Source organism: Haemaphysalis longicornis, unplaced genomic scaffold, assembly GCF_048455015.1.
Source record: "Haemaphysalis longicornis isolate Haplotype H1 unplaced genomic scaffold, Haemaphysalis longicornis Haplotype H1 scaffold_14, whole genome shotgun sequence".
In the NCBI taxonomy this organism is placed as follows: Eukaryota; Metazoa; Arthropoda; class Arachnida; order Ixodida; family Ixodidae; genus Haemaphysalis; species Haemaphysalis longicornis.
In genome coordinates this window covers 25129096-25149802 of record NW_027526245.1, presented here as the reverse complement: position 1 = coordinate 25149802, position 20707 = coordinate 25129096, and the positions used below count along the sequence as shown (strand labels likewise).

The 20707-nt window shown below is 46.1% G+C and overlaps 1 protein-coding gene across 1 annotated transcript in view; it reads right to left on the bottom strand.

Moving 5' to 3' along the window:
- Positions 1–3038: 3038 nt before the first annotated feature.
- Positions 3039–20707, bottom strand: part of LOC144165205 (uncharacterized) — a 98849-nt gene continuing 81180 nt past the window's right edge. Inside the window, exons 5-6 of the mRNA XM_077695325.1 lie at positions 19415–19465; positions 3039–3163 (exon numbers count right to left, since the gene is read on the bottom strand). Coding sequence (XP_077551451.1) covers positions 3110–3163; positions 19415–19465 — 105 coding nt within the window. The 3' untranslated portion in view covers positions 3039–3109. The remainder of the gene's footprint in view (positions 3164–19414; positions 19466–20707) is intronic.

The window sequence follows — 20707 nt, the reverse complement described above, 5'->3', positions numbered from 1 at the left end:
TAGTGGCCTCGAACACAAATGACCCGAAGTGGGCGTAAATGGCTCGCCGCATAACTCAATACATACAAAACATACAGAACGTGCGTTAGAATCTACAATACGTACAGTCGCCGAATGTTTTACTTACAGTCGGCCCAATACTCGTGGGACCGCTTTATCCTGGTAGAAAGCGGCGAAACGAGCGAGAAGAGATCCCACAGTTCGCATGCGCTGGACGGTCCCGCCAGTGCAACCGTCGTCTGCTAGCCTCTTCCCACAGTCACGACACAAGCACTTCCGGCTGGTAATCAACCGGCTATCTTCATTGCTGGGCGGTCACAGCGATTTCTGGTGCGCCTCGTTCACGGAGCCGAAGATAGGCGGCTGATTACAAGAGGAAAGGGGTTGTGTCTTGCAGTTTGCAGCGCACACTTCTGCAGCGCACACTTCAAAGAAGTTTGCAGCGCACACTTCTTTCAGTGTGCGCTGCAAAACATCCCTCCCGCTCTCCCCCCCCCCCCCCCACACCCCCTCCCACTCCCCTCCGGCAAAAAACAATACTGCGCCCCAGCAGTCTAGAAATGTATGTTCAACATTCTGCGGTTTCCTGCAGAGCAAACAGTCCGCGCCCCAGGGCAAGGAGCTCCTTGGGCGCCCCCCACGTCATATCCGCAGGAGTTTCTGTGTGCATCTTAAGAAACAGTCTTGACACCCCCCTCGGCACTGGGCCCGCATGGGGCCCAGGTCAGGACCCTTGTCCCGAACCCTTGTGTTGAGCAACACAGGGGTTCGGGACATAACCTTTAGATCACACTTCCCGTCAATTTCGTGCGTGCCACGGAAGAAAGAAAATCAAGAGAAAAGCGTGCCATGAGAAATCGATATGAAAAAAGAACTGCCCTTACAAAAGGACTGACACTGTAGCGGGCCACAACAGCACAAGTAACCAGAAAATCAGGTAACGCATCACCCAAAGAAAGCTGCATAAAGGTGCGCGAAAACGGGTTCGACTCGTGTCGCAATAAAAAAAAAACGCGACACAAGTTGTCTCAGAAAGAATAGGGGCAAAGCTTGTCCCCCTACCTTGAGGTTCCTAAAAAGGTTGCTACGACTAGTTATTTTAAAAGTTCAATTCCAGACAGACACCTCAAAAATGCCGTAAAACTTTTGAAAATTTATACGAACACAATACAAAGCCTGCATAACATTCCAAATCTTGACCACCATTTTTCTTCCTTTTTTATCAGTCACTGTGGCTGGTGAGGTTGTACATGTGTTGCTTACCCCAATTTGTCAATCAAGAAAAAAAAGTGGGCGCAGCTTCGAAGATGAGGAGACGGGTGCGGTCGCTCCGTTACTCTATTCGGGTCCAGATTTGATTTCTGGCGGTACCAGTAAGTCCTTTTATTAAGCCTGGGGCCTGTCTGCTGGCCCGGACAGGAAAAGTCCTTTGGCTGGTAGGAGGAGGAGTAGGAAAAAAAAGTTTATTGCACAGTGAGATCGAGCTTGTAAGTGGGCGGGGTCCTCAGGCCAGGAGTCCGTTAGTGTGGCCTGCAGTCTTCACCCTTTCAGCGAACCAAAGCTGCTTATTTAGGTCCGAGCTGGCAAGTTCACTCTTCAACTGCTCGTATGTAGGACAGGGAATTGGTTCAAGATCTGGGTTTGAAGGGCATGCCCAAACCACATGGAAGAGCTTTGCTGGGCTGCCGCAGTGCCTGCACAGGAAGTAGTATGATGTGGGGTAGATGGCGCGTAGCCGTGTGGGATGTGGAAATGTGTTTGTTAGAAGTTGTCGGAGGGTGACTTGTTTTTTTGGTTAATTTTCCTGCCGGTGGCGGGAAGGTGTGTCGTGTGAGCATGTGGTGTTGAATGATGTCGTTGTATGTAATAAGTGAGTCTCTGGTCCTCTCGTCATCTTCTTGCTGTGGCCGGCGAGCAAGATCTCGGCCGTGAGCGTGAGCCCCTGCATTGTCGCGAGGGGATGAGTGGGCAGGTGTCCAAATAATGGAAGAAAACGTGGCGCAAACTAGACGTGGACGAAGAAAACAAGGTGAAACATATACATGCGCCAACAGACATATACACACATGTATATGGCGCGTGTATATGTCTCACCTTGTTTTCTTCGTCCATGTCTATTTTGCGCCACGTTTTTTCCATTCTTAAAATATGTACCAACTAGCTCAGCAACAAGTTTTGTTAAGTCAAATGATCTTCACTGCTCTTTCAGGAGGGTTTTGTGCTAGCATGCGCAGGGATTTCGTGGAAATCCTTCCTGTCGAGTCGGAGTGACCTTCAGCGTAAGCAGTGGGAAAAATGCACTTCATGCACTTTGTTTCAGGATACGAGTCACGTTGAACAGGGCTCAGTGAAACAATGAATGAAATCAACTAGTTGGAGTAGGTCAAATTTCCCACCGTCACAACGTCATATCCACGAGTGAACTATTCAGGAAGATCCTGACGGTCAAACCAGGCAATCAGTGGCACTAAGTTGGCCCCCGTCCGTTACTTCGGGCCCGTTATCCCTAGGGGAAACCAGTTTGTCATGAGACCCGGCGCTGAGCACCATGCTGACGGTAGGCTAGCTTACAGCCAGCCACAATGCCTCCTGCGTGCTGTGGGTGGCTGCACGAACAGGTCGACAGTGGTTACCGCACTAACGCGGTGACACGCCGCCCGCCGAATACATATACAAAGCAATAAAGCTAGGAGGAGTGCGCTTGTCAATTCACGGGGACCTGTTGATAATTGAAGGTCGCGAGTGGTCCACAATAAGCCCAGAAGACCGCCGTGCAAGTGACGTGGGGATTAATACGGCAGCAGGCCAGGCGAAGGGCTCACCGGCGCGAAAGGCGAATACCCGGCGCCGGGGGGTGTATGCGAACAAGAATTGCTGCGTCCACCCTTCGCGTTTCTGATTACGTCTCCAGATTGCACTTACAAGCTCGTATCTCCCTTTTTTGCATATATAAAGCAAACTCGCGTCGTTGCAATTACGGGCTCGTGTACAGCAATCCGAAGCAATGTCGTAACAGTACTCGTGAGACATTTGATGACAATAGCGAATGTTTTATTCTTTATTAACACACGAGAGAGGCCAGAAGACTTCCGTCGGCTTGGTTGCGAAGTTAAGTCTTGCGCCGCCTCATCACCAAGTCAGTGTGGAAATCCTTGAGGCATTTCTTTCGAAGAGAAGGGGGGAAAGGGGATTCGGGACACGAAAAATACCGTGAAACTCTATGAATCTTTACGTCGCATCTGAGGGTCATTTATTTATTTAATTATTTATTTATTTGTTTTTTTTTGTTTCTTTATTTGTTTGTTTGTTTATTTACTTATTAATTTGCTTGCTCCTAATCACCGAAGCTTTGTAGAGAGGAGTGGTTGATAGAGTACACAAAAAAGGGCAGCTGCGCAAAATACAAAAAATCTCTTATAAATTGGCTAACTATACTTGGTCGCGACATAAATAACATAATGAAGAGCAACTAGTAAGACCAAATATACACTTATCACAAAGGCATAAAGCAAACTATATGCACATCGCAAAGGAAAAAAGAAACGGAAGGTGGCAATGTTGCACATCACAGAGAAGCACTGACACAGAGTGGTATATGCTGAACGAAGCATACAAAATGAAGAATAAATGCAGATACAAGGGCAACTGTGCGCCAAAACCGGACGAAAAGATTTATGATGGGTCATCCGGAATCAAATACGCATATAATGAGCGTCAAAAAAGTGCATGATCTGTTATTGACGCTAGATCTGCACGAAGAACGAGTGACAAATTGTGTTAGTTTGACAATGAGTGATTCCAACTTTATCCATGTGATCAACACGCGACGAGCGACAATAGTTGATATCTGAACGTTGAACTCCGGGTCCAACATTTAAAGCGCAGCACGCATGAGCACGCTAAGACGAACGACACACCGCCACAGGTTATTAGTGACACCGCTTGTTGTGTGCCCCTCGTCCTGGTTTTTCTCGTGCTTCGATGCCTTGTGAATATTTGATTAGAAGTATCAACAAGCCCAGCATTTATTTTGCTACTGAACCCGTAGCTGAAACCCTTATTCGTGATGGGAAACACCAGGCGAACGTTTTTTTTTCTACCACAACCTTATCTCAAGAAAATATATAATTTATGAATTTAGATAAAGAGATAAAGAAGGATAGGAGAGGACTCTGTTCATGTTGGTCTCTTATTTTTGATATGGAATATTTACAGCACGTTTACAGCATCAAGTATAGCAAGTTTACAGCATCGTATCTTCTGAAACATTACAGCTCCCAGTTCACTGAGTTCCTTAGCAATATTTGATCCAGTGCATTTTGCCGTATGTAAATCTTCTGCGGTTCTTGCACACTTGCACAAGAAAAGTTTAACATTCTCCAGAACTAGGAAAGGTATTTGTGAAACGTGAAATTTTTATTCATGTGGCCTTGCGATTTCGAAAATACCCGCATAAATAAATGCTTTATGTTCTGCAAAAAAGCTATTCAGACACAAGAAAAACAAAATTACTCTGTCGCCAAACTTTTCTCACTTCACCAAGCAATTCAGGAAAAAGCAGCGCAAAAATCCTACACCCCTCCGTCTAGCCAGGACGATGGGTGAACGTGACGCTTTCTTTTGATGGATGTTTTGGTTGGCCAATCCCACACTCTAGAATGGGCTACTCATGAGGTATGCAGATCTTTTCTAGAATACGCACAGCAACTCTCGAGTGTGCACTACAACGACTAATGCTTGCGTTTGGGGTGTACTGCGCGAATCCGGTACATGCTGCTTTGAGTGAGTGCCGGTTTGAGGTGTTAACATAACGGTAAACAAACCTCAAAACAAAACAAAACCTCAAAATAAAAAAGTTAGGCCTAACGTCTTCTGGGTAACAGCCTTACGGCACGCAGAGCAACAACAAACTCATCCTGCGTCGGGGTATGGGTTACGGCTGTTGATGTTCACCTCACAACAGGACGTTAGGCCTATTTACGTCACGCTGTCGCACGCCTGCGTCACCTCCCTCTACTGCACATCTACGTTTAGCGAACGGGGCGTAACAGAGCTGTCGCCAAGCTTCGCACGGAAGCGTTTTAATTTTGCTACACTTCACGCCCAATCACCATCATCGTGGGAGAAAGTTCGCTTTCCTACAGGATGGGCCCCATATTAATAGTGCACGCATATTTTACACACTCAACATTTTTTACCCCTAATGTATTCAAACAGTATTGTATCGGTGGCATATGGTGGTGCAAAGCAGTTACACACATTTTCTTTGGGTACTAACACCCTGAATTTATATTGGTGGGTTGGTTAGGTGAGTTGGCGTTTTGGTGGGTGTCTGCACAAACGCTACTTCCCTGGCGTGTGAGATGCGTGGAGTCGGCATGTATTTGAGTTTCAGTTTATTATTGCTAACGACATATAAATGTGTGCAAACAATATTCAGAAACAATATACACAGAATATACTTTCAGGTGTTCACTTCGTGCAGCTTCCCACAGTCGGCTCCCTTTCGGTGCGGACTTGGGGTGTGCTGTGCTTTAAAATCCCTTGCAACTTCCACTCTTCCGCGCCGTAATGTGAGAGCACAACACCACCACACAGACAGGTAGGAGGACCACATTAATCGAAGTTGACGCAGTTATAAAGCGGTAAACCAGCCTATTTGTTCTACATTTATACAGAAGTCCGAGGAGAAAAGGCTCCGGGTCTACTCTTTTCGTATTCCATGGAGTTTTAGTTGTGACGCACCTTAGGACCTCGCGATGTCCGTCCAGCATTATGGACGAACGGTTCAAAGGGAGTCGCAGGGAAAAAAGGAAACTAGCACCGGCAAGATTGGAACCACCGACTCCCTCAACAACACGAATCCAATGCGCTACCACTATACTACGCCGCCAGACGAATGTTTGGATAGAAAATAGGTACTGAGGTGTACAGCGACCTCGCAATGTCCGTTGGCTTCCGTTGGCGTCCGTGCACCCAGCATTAAAATCGAAAAATATGTGAGTCAAGCCACCTAACAGGGTACAAAACGCAAAAAAAAATCGCACATCTCCACGCCGTGAACAATGCCGAGGGTGCGAAGTACTGGGACGCGAATTGTCTCTCGTGTGGCGCTTGTCATTTACACTGCATTTACTGCACCTCAAAATCATTTAGGACTCAGAGTGCATCAGCACGCACGGACGACGACACTCATTACACAAGCAATACACTACTTGCGTCCCAGTGCTTCGCACCCTCGGCATCGTTCACGGCGTGGAGATGTGTAATTTTTGGTAGCCGTTTCAAATGGTGTAAAATCTGTGTTCAGTTGTACCTTTTTAGGTCCATACAACACGGCGAGGTAAAAAATATTTCCTCGCTTGTGAAAAATGTTTCTTCTATTTCATCAGATTTCATCAGGTTTATCTAAACCAGACCCCCGCGAGTGCCCTGTTCAGTGGTGTCATGCACCACAGGGGTCAATTTCCTTCTTACACTCTCTCTCTCTCTCTCTCTCTCTCTCTCTCTCTCTCTCTCTCTCTCTCTCTCTCTCTCTCTCTCTCTCTCTCTCTCTCCATTTTTTGTAATTGAATTTTTTACACAGATATTGTCAAAGGGCCACCACTGGCAGTTTCTGTTCATAAGTTGAGTTATACCTTGTTTGAATTGCATACCCGCCTATGCAATACCCTTCGGGGCCTTTGGGGTATTCAAAATAAATAAATAAATAAAAATAAAGAAATAAATAAATCTGCTGAGCTGCTCTTTTTGAAGCAATGCGGCCTCCTTGATATCTGGGTAAAATGATCGTCATGCATAACGAGTTTCAAAAATGTACTTACTGTACCTGTGTCATTGCTAGTCGTCTGAACGCTCTATTCTTGTTACACTATTCAGACAAGACATTCTATTGTGAATCAACTAGAAAGATAACACGATATTAGCCATGTATTATTCGTTTGCTCGCATCAATAAACATGCTCTTTTAGGTATATAAAAATGAATATGAAACAAATATGACCCCCTTTGGAAGGGTCCTGGGCATATTTTTCCGCAATACTCCCTGAACGAAAAGCCTGATTTGGCCGTATCAGTAACATAGAAGCGGTGCTTTAATTATCCGCTTGAAAATCTGCACTACCTTCTGCACAAGCAGGCCGGTAAAAACGTTCTTAATATTGGCTTCGTGCTTCCACGTAGCCCTTCCTGTTTGCGTCGTGTGTTGCTGGATGAAGCACAGTATATTTTTTGTGCACTCCTAGTAACGGTCCTGGGCTTCCCGTCGTAGAGTGGCGTTTATTCATTTTGCAACCAGTGCAGAAATCTTCTTTCAATCTTCATTTCTCGCTTCCATCTTTGCGAGGATTTAAAGGATTGCAGTAAAGCATGTCTTTTTGTATTTTGGTCTCTTGTCTTTATGCAGCGCTTTTAAACCACGTCAAGTAAGTACCAACGGGCGAAATGACAACAATATTGTGGTTTTACTTTGAGTATTATTTCCTTTCTACGCTGCTCGAAGCATCGCAGGGCAATTAACTAGTGTATTATTCATACGCCCTAAACTGTGCGTATTTGCATTTCTCAACCTATGATGTAGTGGCAGTTCCGAACTACGAATCTTCCGCCTGTGTATAGACGATAAAGTCTGCGCAAAGAAAGACCATCCAAATTTAAAAAAAAAATACTTCCAACGGCACTGTGCGCTAAAGTCATAGGACGCAGGTGCAGGTACTCAGACTTGCTCCCCTTCACGCTGCATCAAACAGGTTAGCAGATGTTTGAAGGCTACGCACGCGTGTTGACGGACATTCACAGCCGCAATGTGGCGATCGAGCAATATTTATACATGCCACGAAAAGCAGCGATCACGATAGCTCTCTCGTGAGGTACCGGATGAGATTTGCTCAATATTGCCGCCCGGCAATGCTTAACTGGTCATTCATTATATAGCGACATGCACTTCCAGTTGCTGCACCCGCCTTTCTTAGCTAAGGCGTTTAATTTGACACCCCAGACACCCTGGCGGAACCACTTTGTACTTTAGCCTAAGGTATAACAATTCGTGATTATACGGTATGAATGCGCATCCGCGAAACCTTTTATTAGACACCTAATTTTTGGGAGGGCAATCCGAGCGCCGAAGCAGGCATTTCGCGCAGTTTAACTACTCTGCACCGTTACTGACCGATTATATATATTGTATTTCACTGCAGCAGTCTCCTTTTGTTGAGACCTTATTTTAAACCCCACGCACCCTAGTGGCATCCTTTTGAGATGGGGTCATGAGATGGTTTAACCATGCGTCCGCGAGAGCTTCCATATTACACCTCATTTTCCCATGCGAGAACGTTTCAACGTCCGCAGGGACCTTTTAGAGATCCTATTTTGCAACCCCGCATGTCTTCGTGACAAATCGAGGTAAAACTGGTCATGTTTATTTTACTGTGCAATCATTAGCTGGTTAAACCCGCATCTCGAAAGTGTCTAATATGACCTCGGGTTTGCGTGTGTGCGACCATTCCTGCGCCCGCAGGAAGCTCGCGGAGTTTAACTATTCTTAACTAGCACTCATAAACAGTAGGCCTCTTAATTGGTAGTACCCGTCTCTACTCAGAGGCAGCTCTAAATTGATGCCACACGATGGTCCAATGGCAACACTTTGTACTTACGTACTCTGTAACTAGCCATGGCAATCCCAGGATGCTGCCCCAGGACGCCTTACTTCGCACAATTTGCGAATCTGCGACCTAGTGAACGTCCGCATTGAGTCCGCGAAAAACAGGTTTCCTGCTCTGAACTCGTACCGATCAGGGTTTATTTGCAGGCCCTGGCTGCCGTCACGGAGGCCGTCATTTGAAACCCAATACTGGTGAGTGACATCACACTGAACTGAGCACAAGCTGTGACTAGTAATGAAAAGATTGCGATGTCATTTGGTAGCTCATTTCTGTGTATGCAGCATGTATGAGTACTTCCCCTACTTGTAACTAGTCGTAACTGGTTGTAAGTATCATAACCAGTATAGTAACTAGTATCGTAAGTAGGCGTAACTAGTATCGAGCAGCTCTGTCAGTTTTGATTACTTGCGCCTGTCTGCCCTTATTGTGACCTTTCAGGTGCTTCAAATTAGTTGACATCGTTGCAAGCGGAGACGGAAGGACAAAGGTCCTCTGGGTTGTAGAGGTCGTATTTCAAACATTCACTTTGGAATACACTACTCCGGCAGCCCAAAAGTTTTGAAGAACCGCAAAAATATCTTAACGCTATGCGTGACATATGAGTGTAAATTGATCAATTTTTATTTTTAAAAACAATTTTCTGTTTCAGACCTTTGTTTCTACTGTGCGCGCATGTGATTGGGCGTACGGTCATGTCACCCTGTAAAGGTCGAAAAGACAGTGACTCCCGTAGTCATTGTTTAAAAAATAAGATGTTCGTATCACAGTACTAAATTAATGACAGTCTTCAATTGAAAGAGCGAAAAAAAGAATGGAGTCCTTTTGTGGCACATGCACCCGCCATGGCATGGACATGCTATGGCGGGTGCATCTGCGGATTCAGTGGATTCATCTGCTGGCGGCGCTGTTGGCCGGCTTCAGAAGCGGCACGTAGGCAGGTTGGGGACCCACAAGAGAAACAAGTAGAAAGCAGTACGTTTGGGTCTGCGGTCTCCCAATGGCCGCGTATCCGCTCACGCCTCTGCAAACTTTTCCCCTGCCACGTAAATGCCTCTCTTCTCTCCGCCACCTCTATCTCATGGTTTTTCCTCCAGTCTCGCTCCTGCAGCGATAAACGCGGTGTAGTTTTGCTTAGGCAAATTGATTTTCGGCGCGCCAACTACTGAAACCTTTTTATTCTTGAGCTTGAAATTCTGCCACCTGGTACAGGCTCGGGCGTGAGCTTTTTTTGCATTTGTTTCTGTCAAAATATTGTTTTCAATGGGTATTCCAAAAGCGGAGCTGTTACTGCTTGAGCTTGGTTTGTTGGCGTTTCCGAAAAGAATGCCAGGCCAAGAAACTCCACCGGCGCGAAACCCCGGGCACGGCCTTCGCGCAGCTGCGTAGGCAGAGGCAAGCGCCGTCTATCTATGGAATCCTACGCGCTCCGGCACCGCTCGACCTTTGAGAACACTCTTTCTAGCGTTTGTGGCGTCATCTATTGCGTGCTCTTCTCCTCGCCAGAGGACGGGCTTTCTTGCCTTAAGTGGGAAGCACAGAATGGCTCGTATTACAGACGTTGAGTTCGCGGAGCTGGCTGCCACCGGTTCTAGCACGACATAACGCGGTCCACTTTGGGAGAGATGCCAAAGCCTGCACAAGAAACGATCAGGGCTTGCCAGTCATGGAAAACTTTGGGCGGCAGGTTCGGCAGCATATGTGAGGTGCAATAGCAGGGTCCCCGACGAAGGGAGACATGACGCGATAGAAGAACGCGACTCCCGAAGAGGAGGAACAGCAATGCTAAGGGTGCCGCTCCGCTGCTCGCGAACGGATCAGACGAATTCGGTCCAATCTCAGAAACGCGCCCGTGAAGTGGCGGCGAATCGCCGAGCATCTGAATTTACGAGCTCGCATGCATTGCGCGTACTTTAATGACCGAGTGTTCAATGTTCTTTGCGAGTCTAAGGAACATGCGCCGCAGAAAAATTGAACAGGTCTCGAAGCATAACCATGCATCAACTTAGCCGAGCCAAGAATAAGCTAGGAACGGCCGTCCGCTCCGCTGCTTCTGCAGCCTCGCACCACTAATGCAAAGTGCCCCATTTTTTTGTGTTCGGTATCGGAAATGTCAAGTTCCTATTCATAATGAACCAAAACAACACAGGCTACTACCAGTTACGTATCGATGTTTCTTTGCCAATTATGCCTAATGTTTTTTTTTTTCTTTTGCTCTACAATGTTGACAAGTGATAAGTGTCGATATATAGAAGCTTCTTATTTCAGAAGCATTTTATCTTTCGCCAGGTGGCTGAATCGAGGGGAAGACAAACACAGACAGATGGACGGACGGACCGACGGACGGACAGACAGACAGACAGACAGACAGACAGACAGACAGACAGACCAAAACTTTTGTGTTTGAGTAGCCCAAGAAAGGCTACCGTCTGAAAATCGGAGATCACTCAGGGTAGCGTCGTGCTCCTTTACAGCTTTTCTGCGCAGCCGGATGTCCCTGGCATCAAAGCATTGTGGTGCAACATTATCTCAAAATAGAACTGCTAAATCGGTGTAGGTTGTAAACCGCCCAATGGTGACACTGTGTATCTTCAGTCGCTTCACGAATGCAAGCACTCAAATGTACGTGGGAGGCCAATCTAAACTTTATTGAAGTGTACGACTGACTGAGTGACTAATTCACCATTGCCTAGCCAAAACTGCTGGACTACTCCACTCTAAACTTCGGTAATACATATTTATCAAGACGTATATGCTCACAAATGCGTGATTTCTTGAAAATACACCCCTGAGAGAGAAAAGCAGAAATTTAAAGATTCCACAATATATATTTCACTGGTTGATATATCCAATTGGCTTTCTCCACTTTTCATGTACTTGCAAAAAACAATTTTAACAATTTTGACCTGCAACGCCACCGAAAGAACGCAAGAAGATTTTTTTTGAAATTACACCCATAATGCCTAATAGATGATACGAAGCCCAGAAAAACGTCGTGTTCTGAAGGCTTCAAATTCCAGGACTACAATTGTTATTATGGCGTAAAAGCTGAATATTGCGGAATATTTTTATTGCACGAATGCGGAGTGCAAAATAAACACGTGTTTGGAATGAAATTCTTCTCGTGCGAGTAGATTTATTTTCTCATAAATAATGTTGACATAGGGTCAAATATATCTATACCTATTGTTCGTCTAGGAAGAAATTATCTCCTGTTCTACGGCCAACTGCTTGTGGGTCTTGATTCGCAACCTCTTTACCCATCCTTCCTCCACGGCAGAGCAATAAAACTACCAGGTTTTTTCGGGGGGCTTGCTAAACACCCAAATTTACGCACAGTCCTCTCCCTGAATTGCCCATGCTATATCCACTTTGTAAGAAGCTCGTCGTTTTCAGGGCTGCGAAACTTGCATTCGTTCTTCGCGCATTGCACAGACCTCATTTCTGCTCGCGTGACCTCAACACGGCACAACATGCACATGATGCAACGCCTTACCCTGGAAAGTCATGGTAAGCTATTTGTATTTGTTTGCAAAATGTTGTGTCCCCTGAGAAGGAAAAAAACAAAGTGGGGAAGGCCTGGGCGGGTATTGTTTCTCGAACCACTGACCAACAACTGACATCGTGCTCAGAGTTTGTAGTAGTTTAAACACAGACCAGCTACGCCAGAAACTAACTAGAACGTTAAGAAGAAACTCAACTACTTTTTAGATTCAATGACGATAATTTTGTGGCCCCACATAAATCCATAGACCGTCATTGGTCGTCCAGATTGGTACTCTGTAGATTTATATCAATTCTTTTATAAACACACGGGTGCACCCACGCATAAAAGAATACACCCGCGCATAAAATTAAAAAAAGAATAATGCAACCCTGTTTATTTTCTCGCTGGCCGACAGTTTCGGAGAGTGGATTCCTGCAGCACGAGTTTCAAAATATCTGTTTCATTTCGAACGTCGTAAATTACGTGCACCCGGGGACAAAAAATTACAGGACACGATTTCAGCTTTAAACTTCAGTTTCTCTGCTCCCTGGAAAATCAGCAGTTCATTTGGATTTGTAAGCATACAATCACGCTTTTGAGTATCGTAACCTCACGCGTATCAGGGGCTTAGCCCCAAGAAACCTTGATCAGAAATATTTTATTGTTTTTTCGTGATATCTTTTTTTCCTTAGTTACTTATTAAAATCGTTCATTTGATTTGTCTGTGGTGGTTCCGGAGCCGGGTGTATTTTTCAAGCTATTCTGGTTTGGTAAATGACGGGACAGCGCGTATCGACCTGTTCTAATGAAGTGTTGATAGTATTCAACGACAGGATTTCAGGGTGGTTTAACCTCTGCGAACACTTTTTCATTTTTGTATATTGCGGTGCCACCACCACCATCATCATCATCATCAATAGCCAACTACGTCCACTGCAGGACGAAGACATCTCCCATTGACCTCTATCCCCTCCTGTCCCCCGCCGCTCGTGTGAACTATTTGTCGCCGCCATTCCTTATTTTGTTTTTTCATCGATTAATTGGCCTTCCACTTTTTTTGCTCCAGTCCCTTGGTGTCCGCCATGTCATCCTGCTGGTCCGCCGGCTGTCATTTCAACTAACAACGCGGCCAGCCCAGGTCCACCTCTGTTTCTTTATTTGAACTATGATATGTTGCACTTTAGTTTGTTTTCTTATCCAGGTAGCTAGTTTCCTGCCTCGAAGGGTTACTCCGGTCGTTATTCGTCCCATGGCCGCTTCAAGTAATCTAAGTTTGCTTTAAAAACTATAACTTCCTGAACGGTAGCATGATGTTAGGGGAAGCAATAAATACCTTCTCTGTCTTAACTGACTTGTCTTTTGAAAAAAAAAAGAACTCACACATATTTTTCTCTATTTCGCAGGACTATGTACTACCACTGCGAGACATTGGCGAATTTCAGGCCCACCAAAGACAATGTGTGGGATGGCACCACTGTATCATCATTTGACTGCACCTTTTGCCTGCGTCATACAACAGGGCTGCGCGCAACAAGTCGTCTCGTCGTCCTTCATGCTGGAATTGAAAAGGGCATTGTGGACGTGGGTGGGACATGGGTTTTCTAGGCGACAAAGGCTGCTATGACTGCCTACCACAGTCAAATAGATGGCCTAAGCTTTGAGAAGTGCTGCAAAGAGCCATTTCTACCTAACATTGAAGCATGGAGTGTTATTGTCATAGACAAGGGTCGCTACCATAGCGCTCAGCTCGAAAAGGTGCCCTCGACTTTATCCCGCAAGGTTAAAATTATGTCTCGGTAGACTGCAAAAAAAAACATCCCGACGTCTAGTGGCAGCCCGAGTAGCGTCACTGGTCAACTACAACAAGCACATGTTTTTTGGGTACCGAATTGAAGCCCTGCCAATGTTGCTGCTCATGACATATTTGTCTTTCTCCTTACCACTGTGAGTTCAACCCTTTTGAAGTAGAATTGAGGCAGGTCAAAGGGTATAGTGTTGCCAACAATACATCATTCACTCTGGCCTACAGTCAAAGAACTGCTGAACTAAGTCATTGCCCTCGAGACTCGAGAAAACTTGGCGCGGGACTGCGCTCACCTGGAGCGTCTTCAGAAGGAGGTGCGATCGACATACCACGCGAAAACGTCATGATTCCTATAGATTCGGACTCCAGTAGCTGCAATAGCCGTAGTGTCAGCGAAATGAACGTTGTAGAGGGATTGAGATGAATCCGACATGCGCTGGCTCATGTACTGCTAGCTGTGTACTGAGAATGACGAGATGCTGTGCTTACCTTTCCCATGCCCGGCAGCTTGGAAATATGCTGTGTCGGCTAATGGGGTGTGTACGACACCTTGTGTACGACACCTGACAAGACGGTTTGTGCCTTTGTCGTACATAAAATGGAAGCTGGTGGCGAAAGCTGAGAGCGAGAAGTGTTCAGTGGTACATTACGTGTCCCGTTTCACGCAGAAAAAACGGAAAGTAAAAATTTGGTTACTACCAAACAAAGCGAAAACTGTCTTTGCAGTTATGTATTACCGGTGGATTATATGACAAGGCTAGAAGAATTATCTCTCAAGAACTGCGAGATGGTAGTTACTTTCAGAGATGCATTGTTGAGTTGTCTCCTAATTTCTATTTGTTTCAGTCACCTGGCAAACTGATATACAACTATCCCTTGCATATTGCGCATAAGATTATAATCATTTGTACCCACCGGATCATGTTTCATGTGTTTTCGACTACAGAGGGTAGATTGTTAATGTAAACAAGCATGTCCAACTTGCACAATTTTTTTTCAAACGCATTTTTACACGGGCAAATGGAGAATAGTAATTTGTATCGTCAATTTCTCTATTTAGAATGTCGGAACGCTGCATTTTCCGCGCCACTATCCTAAGCTTTTGTTAAATAAATAGTTTCTTCCCCAGGCCTTCGGATCTTAAGGCCATCCCCCGAGAGACAAAGGCGTGCTCTACGTAACAGTGCTTGTATCCCCGACTAAAAGTGATCAAGACCTCAGGAAGGTGAATCCCATAGTCCTATTCGTAGCCGTCAAGACTTTGCTTGGGCAAGCGCCTATTCATAGCAGGTTCAGTGCTCCGGGTGCCTTGCTTCTCGACGTGGCCTTAAATGCCAGCGTTTTGGCCATGTGGGAAAATCCTGCAGAGGAGACCAGCACTGTAAGTGATGCGGCGGCCCGCAAGAATTCTGGAAATGCACTGTGGGTTTCACTAGTGCCAACTGCAGCGGTGACCACCCTGCAGGTTACAACGGCTGCCCATTTGAAGTCAGGGCTCAGCACAGGATGAAAGCCTTCATCGATGGACCGAAATCTCTGACAGCCCGGTTTACACCCCCCGACAAAGACAGTTTCCCGGCTCTCAACGCTCAGGAAGCCCACAATGAATTCAACACGACGAAAAATTCGTCAAGTGCTGAACCACTGCAGTCATTAAAGCTCCTTGTTCGATCCCCTCATCTCGGCGTGAACTTCAAGACTGCGGAAATTCAACGGAGATGTGAAATATATGCGAACGTAATTAGGGAGCGCCGTGTTCATTCCACGTAAACTAAGATGGAGGACGGTAGGGATGTTATACGAGCCTTTTTTGCAGCCCTCTGGTCTCGCCTTGCTTTTATGGCCCCAAGATTTTTAAAGACTTTTTTTACGCCATGCTTAGCTTGGAACCAGTAATATTGGGATTTTCTGCGGCGCTCCGGCCAGAGCATGATGTATCTGCTTAAGGTAACGTTGCCCACAAAGACAAAATCAGTGCCCTTTATTATGTTAGGGAATTCTGCTGGGCTTACCTGTCGGTTGGCTGAGCTAAACTGATTCATCAAAGATTCACCGATACCTACCAATATTGGCTTTGGTGAAAGCAAAACTATTATGGAAAAGATCGCTTCCCGGTTATGTTCCTCATAAAACCCCCAGCGTTCCTACTTTTACACATGGGAGCGCCGCTTTGTATGTTCGACGTGAGCTTCCCCACGCTATAATATATCTGCGGGACCTTTGCTCAGATCCCGGCAATGAAGCGGCTCACGCCGCGGCTCGCGATATGATACACCGAGCCATTGCCGACGGTGGCCAATGTTTACCCCCTCACGATCAACCCCACCCACTGAGTGGCTACACGGAGATTCTCGCGCATTACCGGCAAACTCGCCGTCGTCTCCCACCACCACACTGGCGCCTCTCCAGAGAGGACGCTACAACTTGGCGGCGGCTACAAACAAATACCTATCCACATCCCACCCGCCTTCACCTCATCTTCCCCACCCAACACTCTTCCCTCTGTGCTCACTGTCCCCAGCCTGGCACCCTCTACTATATACTGTGGGAGTGCCAACGAACTCCAGACTTGCCCCCCCTTTCCAACCCAACCTTCGAGCAGTGGAGGGCTTCCCTGGCCAGACCGGACCCGGATATCCAGCTTAAGTTGGTGACCCGAGCACGGACGGCCAGCCGAAGTCAAGGCATCCCGGACTAGGGACGCCTTCCACAGGGCAACACCCACACATCAGCCTCTGCTGGAGAAATAAAAATATTTTCTCTCTCTCTCTCTCTCTCTCTCGCCGAAGTTGTGGCTGTGAACTTGCAAATAGAAATTGAGCGTTGCATCCGTCTACCTCCCACTACGGAAAGATGTTGATGTGAAGACGTTGCTGGAGCAACTTTGTGGCCGCTGTCCAGTATATGTTGAGATTTTAATGCGCACCACCCGCTGTGGGGAGATAAAGCAACAGACTCTCGAGGAAAATATTTAGCAGATTCCATTGATAGGTTGGATCTCTGTGTTGAAAATGATGGCACTCCAAACTTTTTCAGGCCTCCTTTTGCTACTAGTGCCGTCGATTAAACCCTAATTTCCACTAATACTCAGTTTAGGTAGAGAGTGGCACCAGACCGAATGAGTAGTGATCATTTCCCTATCTTTATGACAAAGGAGGATTTCCACTACAGGCTCCTAAGATGGCCCAGGTTGTCAACTGGGACACGTACCGATCGGAATTAGCGGGTCGGAATTAGAGAGAGGGGTGCCTGCACGTGCAGCTGTAGGTTTCATATCCTTCCTCGTGACATCCTCTCTTGTGCTAGCGGGAAATTTAAACGCGGACACCAAACGTCCCAATCTGACCTGTCCGGTGCTTTCAGTGGTCGAGCGCATTGTCTTGTTGTGTTACAGAAACGACGCCGGAGGGAAACAGACAAGTCGATGCTTGTCCGTTGGAATAACGCTCGGATCCTTGCAAGTTTCATTCAGTTAATTGACTACAAAGTTTGCTCCATCGCAAATTTAAAGCAAACGTGTTTTGTTTCGTGCATAGCCTGGACTGCGTCCATCTTCGAAGGTCCTCCTACTTCACAGAGCGGGAGGGCACTAATTGTTTTTTTTTCTACTTTTTTGTTCTCTAGGTTTCTGCCTCTCTCCTCAGGAGAAGAGCGGCACAAAACTCTCCCTCGCTCTTTTTTGCCTTTTCTTTGCCGCTGGCTCTGCGAGTTTAATGGTTGCAGAAGTGGTAGCTTTACCTTTCTCGCTCCCTCCCTTCCTCTGTGGCACGAATTCGGTTCAAGCTGTGCTTTTCTTTTACTTTTCTTTGCCCCTGGTTGCGTCAATGCCCCGCTGCACCCTATCACGGCTGCCATGTTCGCTACCCAGAATCGCCAGCAGTGGTGGTCCCGAAAGTTGTTCGTCTTAACTGAAGAGTACGTGTAAGGCTGTCCGTCTTAAGGGGAGTTTTTAGATGCGAAGCATCTCATGGTCGGGGCTATGTCCCTCCCTTGTCGTTGTCGTTGTTGCGCCGTCCACACCCCCACTGCGCATGCTCGGCTTTCTGATTGCCTGGTCCCTTCTACGGCTCCTGGAGCAACAGTGTTGCCGGTGTCTTCCTGGCCGGCACGAGACGAGCACGCTTCACTCGCCTTCGAGGTTTCATCGTCGACGTCAGCGGCGTGCGTCGGCGAGTCTCGGCAGGCTGTGATTACAAGCAGCCCACAATCATCCGGTGAACGTGCATCGACCCCATCTCCAGGAACTTTAGGGTTCATCCATTACAACAACCCTTGACTTTACATTTCACAGACCATAAGGCGGTCATAATCAGAGCGGTACGCCAACCACAGCTCGACGTCACCTACGTTGAACATGATGATGATAATGATTAAATAAAGACAAACTCATACCACATACAACGTCTCTCTCTCTTTAATGCCTCTCCACTCTAACACCCCCCCCCCTCCAATAAAATTACACCATCTCCCCGTAGGGTAACCCTGAGTAGTATGGGAAACAGCCGTGGGGTAAACGTAATTTCCCATTTCGTAGTTCCGGTAAGTGAAAACTGTGGTAGTTACCAAGAAAACCAAACGGTTTTCACTTACCGGAACTACGAAATGGGAAATTGCGTTGACTCCACGGCTGTTTCGCATACTACTCAGGGTTACCCTACGGGTGTAATTTTATTGGAGAAGAGTGGGGGTGTTAGAGTGGAGAGGCATTAAAGAGACAGAGAAAGAGAGACGTTGTACGTGGTATGATTTTGTCTTTATTTAATCATTATCATCATCATATTACCAAGAAAATAAAAAAACCAAACGGTACTAAGTTACCTTTTGGTTAACTTGGTATCATCATCATCATGTTACCAAGAAAACCAAACGGTAAATATAACGGTAGCTACGTACCTCAACCTCACGGAAATGATGATGATAATGATTAAATAAAGACAAACTCATACCACGTACAACGTCTCCCTCTCTCCCTTTTATGGCTCTCCACTCTAACACCTCTACCCCCCCCCCAAAAAAAAAATTACACCATCTTCTCGTAGGAGAACCCTCAGTAGTATGCGAAACAGCCATGGGGTCAACGAAATTTCCCATTTCGTAGTTCAGGTAAGTGAAAAGTGTGGCACTGTAATGCCAAAAAGGCGCTGTGGGTACCAAATAAAGAAAGAAAGAAAGAAAGTTACCATGTAAATCAAACGGTAAATATAACGGTAGCTACGTACCTAAACCTCACGGAAACTAGAACTGAAAACTAATGGGCACTTGCATCGACCCCATGCCTGCTTCGCATACTACTCAGGGTTCCCTTACGGGAAGATGGTGTAATTTTTTTTTTGCATTGATTCCACGGAAAACCAAACAAACGTTCACATGTGGTTCGGCATAAGCGAGAGTTTGTGGTAACTGAGGTCGTCTTTACGGGAGTTCAAGGTATAATTGTTTTTGTGTCAAGTATGCAAGCAAACTTACAAATACCAGGTCACCAGTTTTCTTCTCTTCCGGGGCAAGGTTCAGCTTTTTCTGTAAGACGTTTCACAAAACACATTTTAAGTATTTGCTGAAAAAATCGCCTGGGCGGCTGCATGCTTTATATGTGTTGGGATATGTACGCTAAGCTCATACAGATTATACAGCTCGAAGACGCGCGCGTAGAAGGAGGAGACAGGATGCACGCCCTTTATTTACGCCTATTATCTAGCCGCTGTTCGAGCATTACGAACAAGTACCGACTTGACTAACTAGCAGGCCTCTTATGAAGTACGTGTTGGTCTACCGTAATGCACAGGAAAACATTTATTAACACGAAGGGAACATTACTTCACAAACAAGGCTTGAGTACAAACATGCAGGCATTCCACCAACCGTATAGTTATATTTTCTATTCATTTGTGTAAGTTGTTTGATGTCACGAATGAATGGGAGTTTCTTGTCAAACGCTACACCTAAAATCTTTTGTTCTTTTTCGACAAGAATCGAGGCACCATTGAGAGTAATATCAGTGTCGGGCCGGACTCCGTGCCTCTTTGAGAATGCAACACGGGTACTTTTCGCAGGACTGAGTTTAAAACCCTTTTCGTCTGCCTAGGAAGCATATTTGTTCAGACCAGGCTGGAATTTATGTTCACGTATGAACATGGCACATTATTTGGAAGACGTGTATATCATCCACCAGCATTGAACAGGAAAGTGACGGTGGCAATGCCTTCTGAAGCCAATTCATCTTAATTATAAACAACGCGCAACTCGAAACTATGCCTTGACGAACTCAATTTTACTGCACGTGAACCTTTCAGAGTGCTGACCAGAATCTGAAGCCAAATGTTTGCTTAGAGAATCACATGGAACTAGGAAATGTTTTCAACACGTTATCTGATACCGAGAGAAGTTACGCCTCTATGACTGCCGTATTGCCATGCCGTAAAGTGCCTTTTCTATATGAAATAATATTGTCACTTAGCCAAGGACGACGCAGTTGTCTTGAAGGAGAAACACGTTTATTGGAGCGAACTGGTGCTCCCTTAACAACTCAAAAGAATAGAGGCGGCGAAGCAGCGGTCAACAAAGTGACTTGCGTCGGCGAGCGTCGCAGAATCGAATGCCTAGGCGTCTGCTCTGCAGGCTTTTTATCTTTCGGCGCGAGTGTTTCTGGAAACGTCGATTCACATCCAGAACATTGTAGATCACAGACGATTATTCTGGGTTAGCGACGTTAGGGCGAAACAGTTTGCTTATCTGAATGTGATAGCCCGTGCGGTATACAAA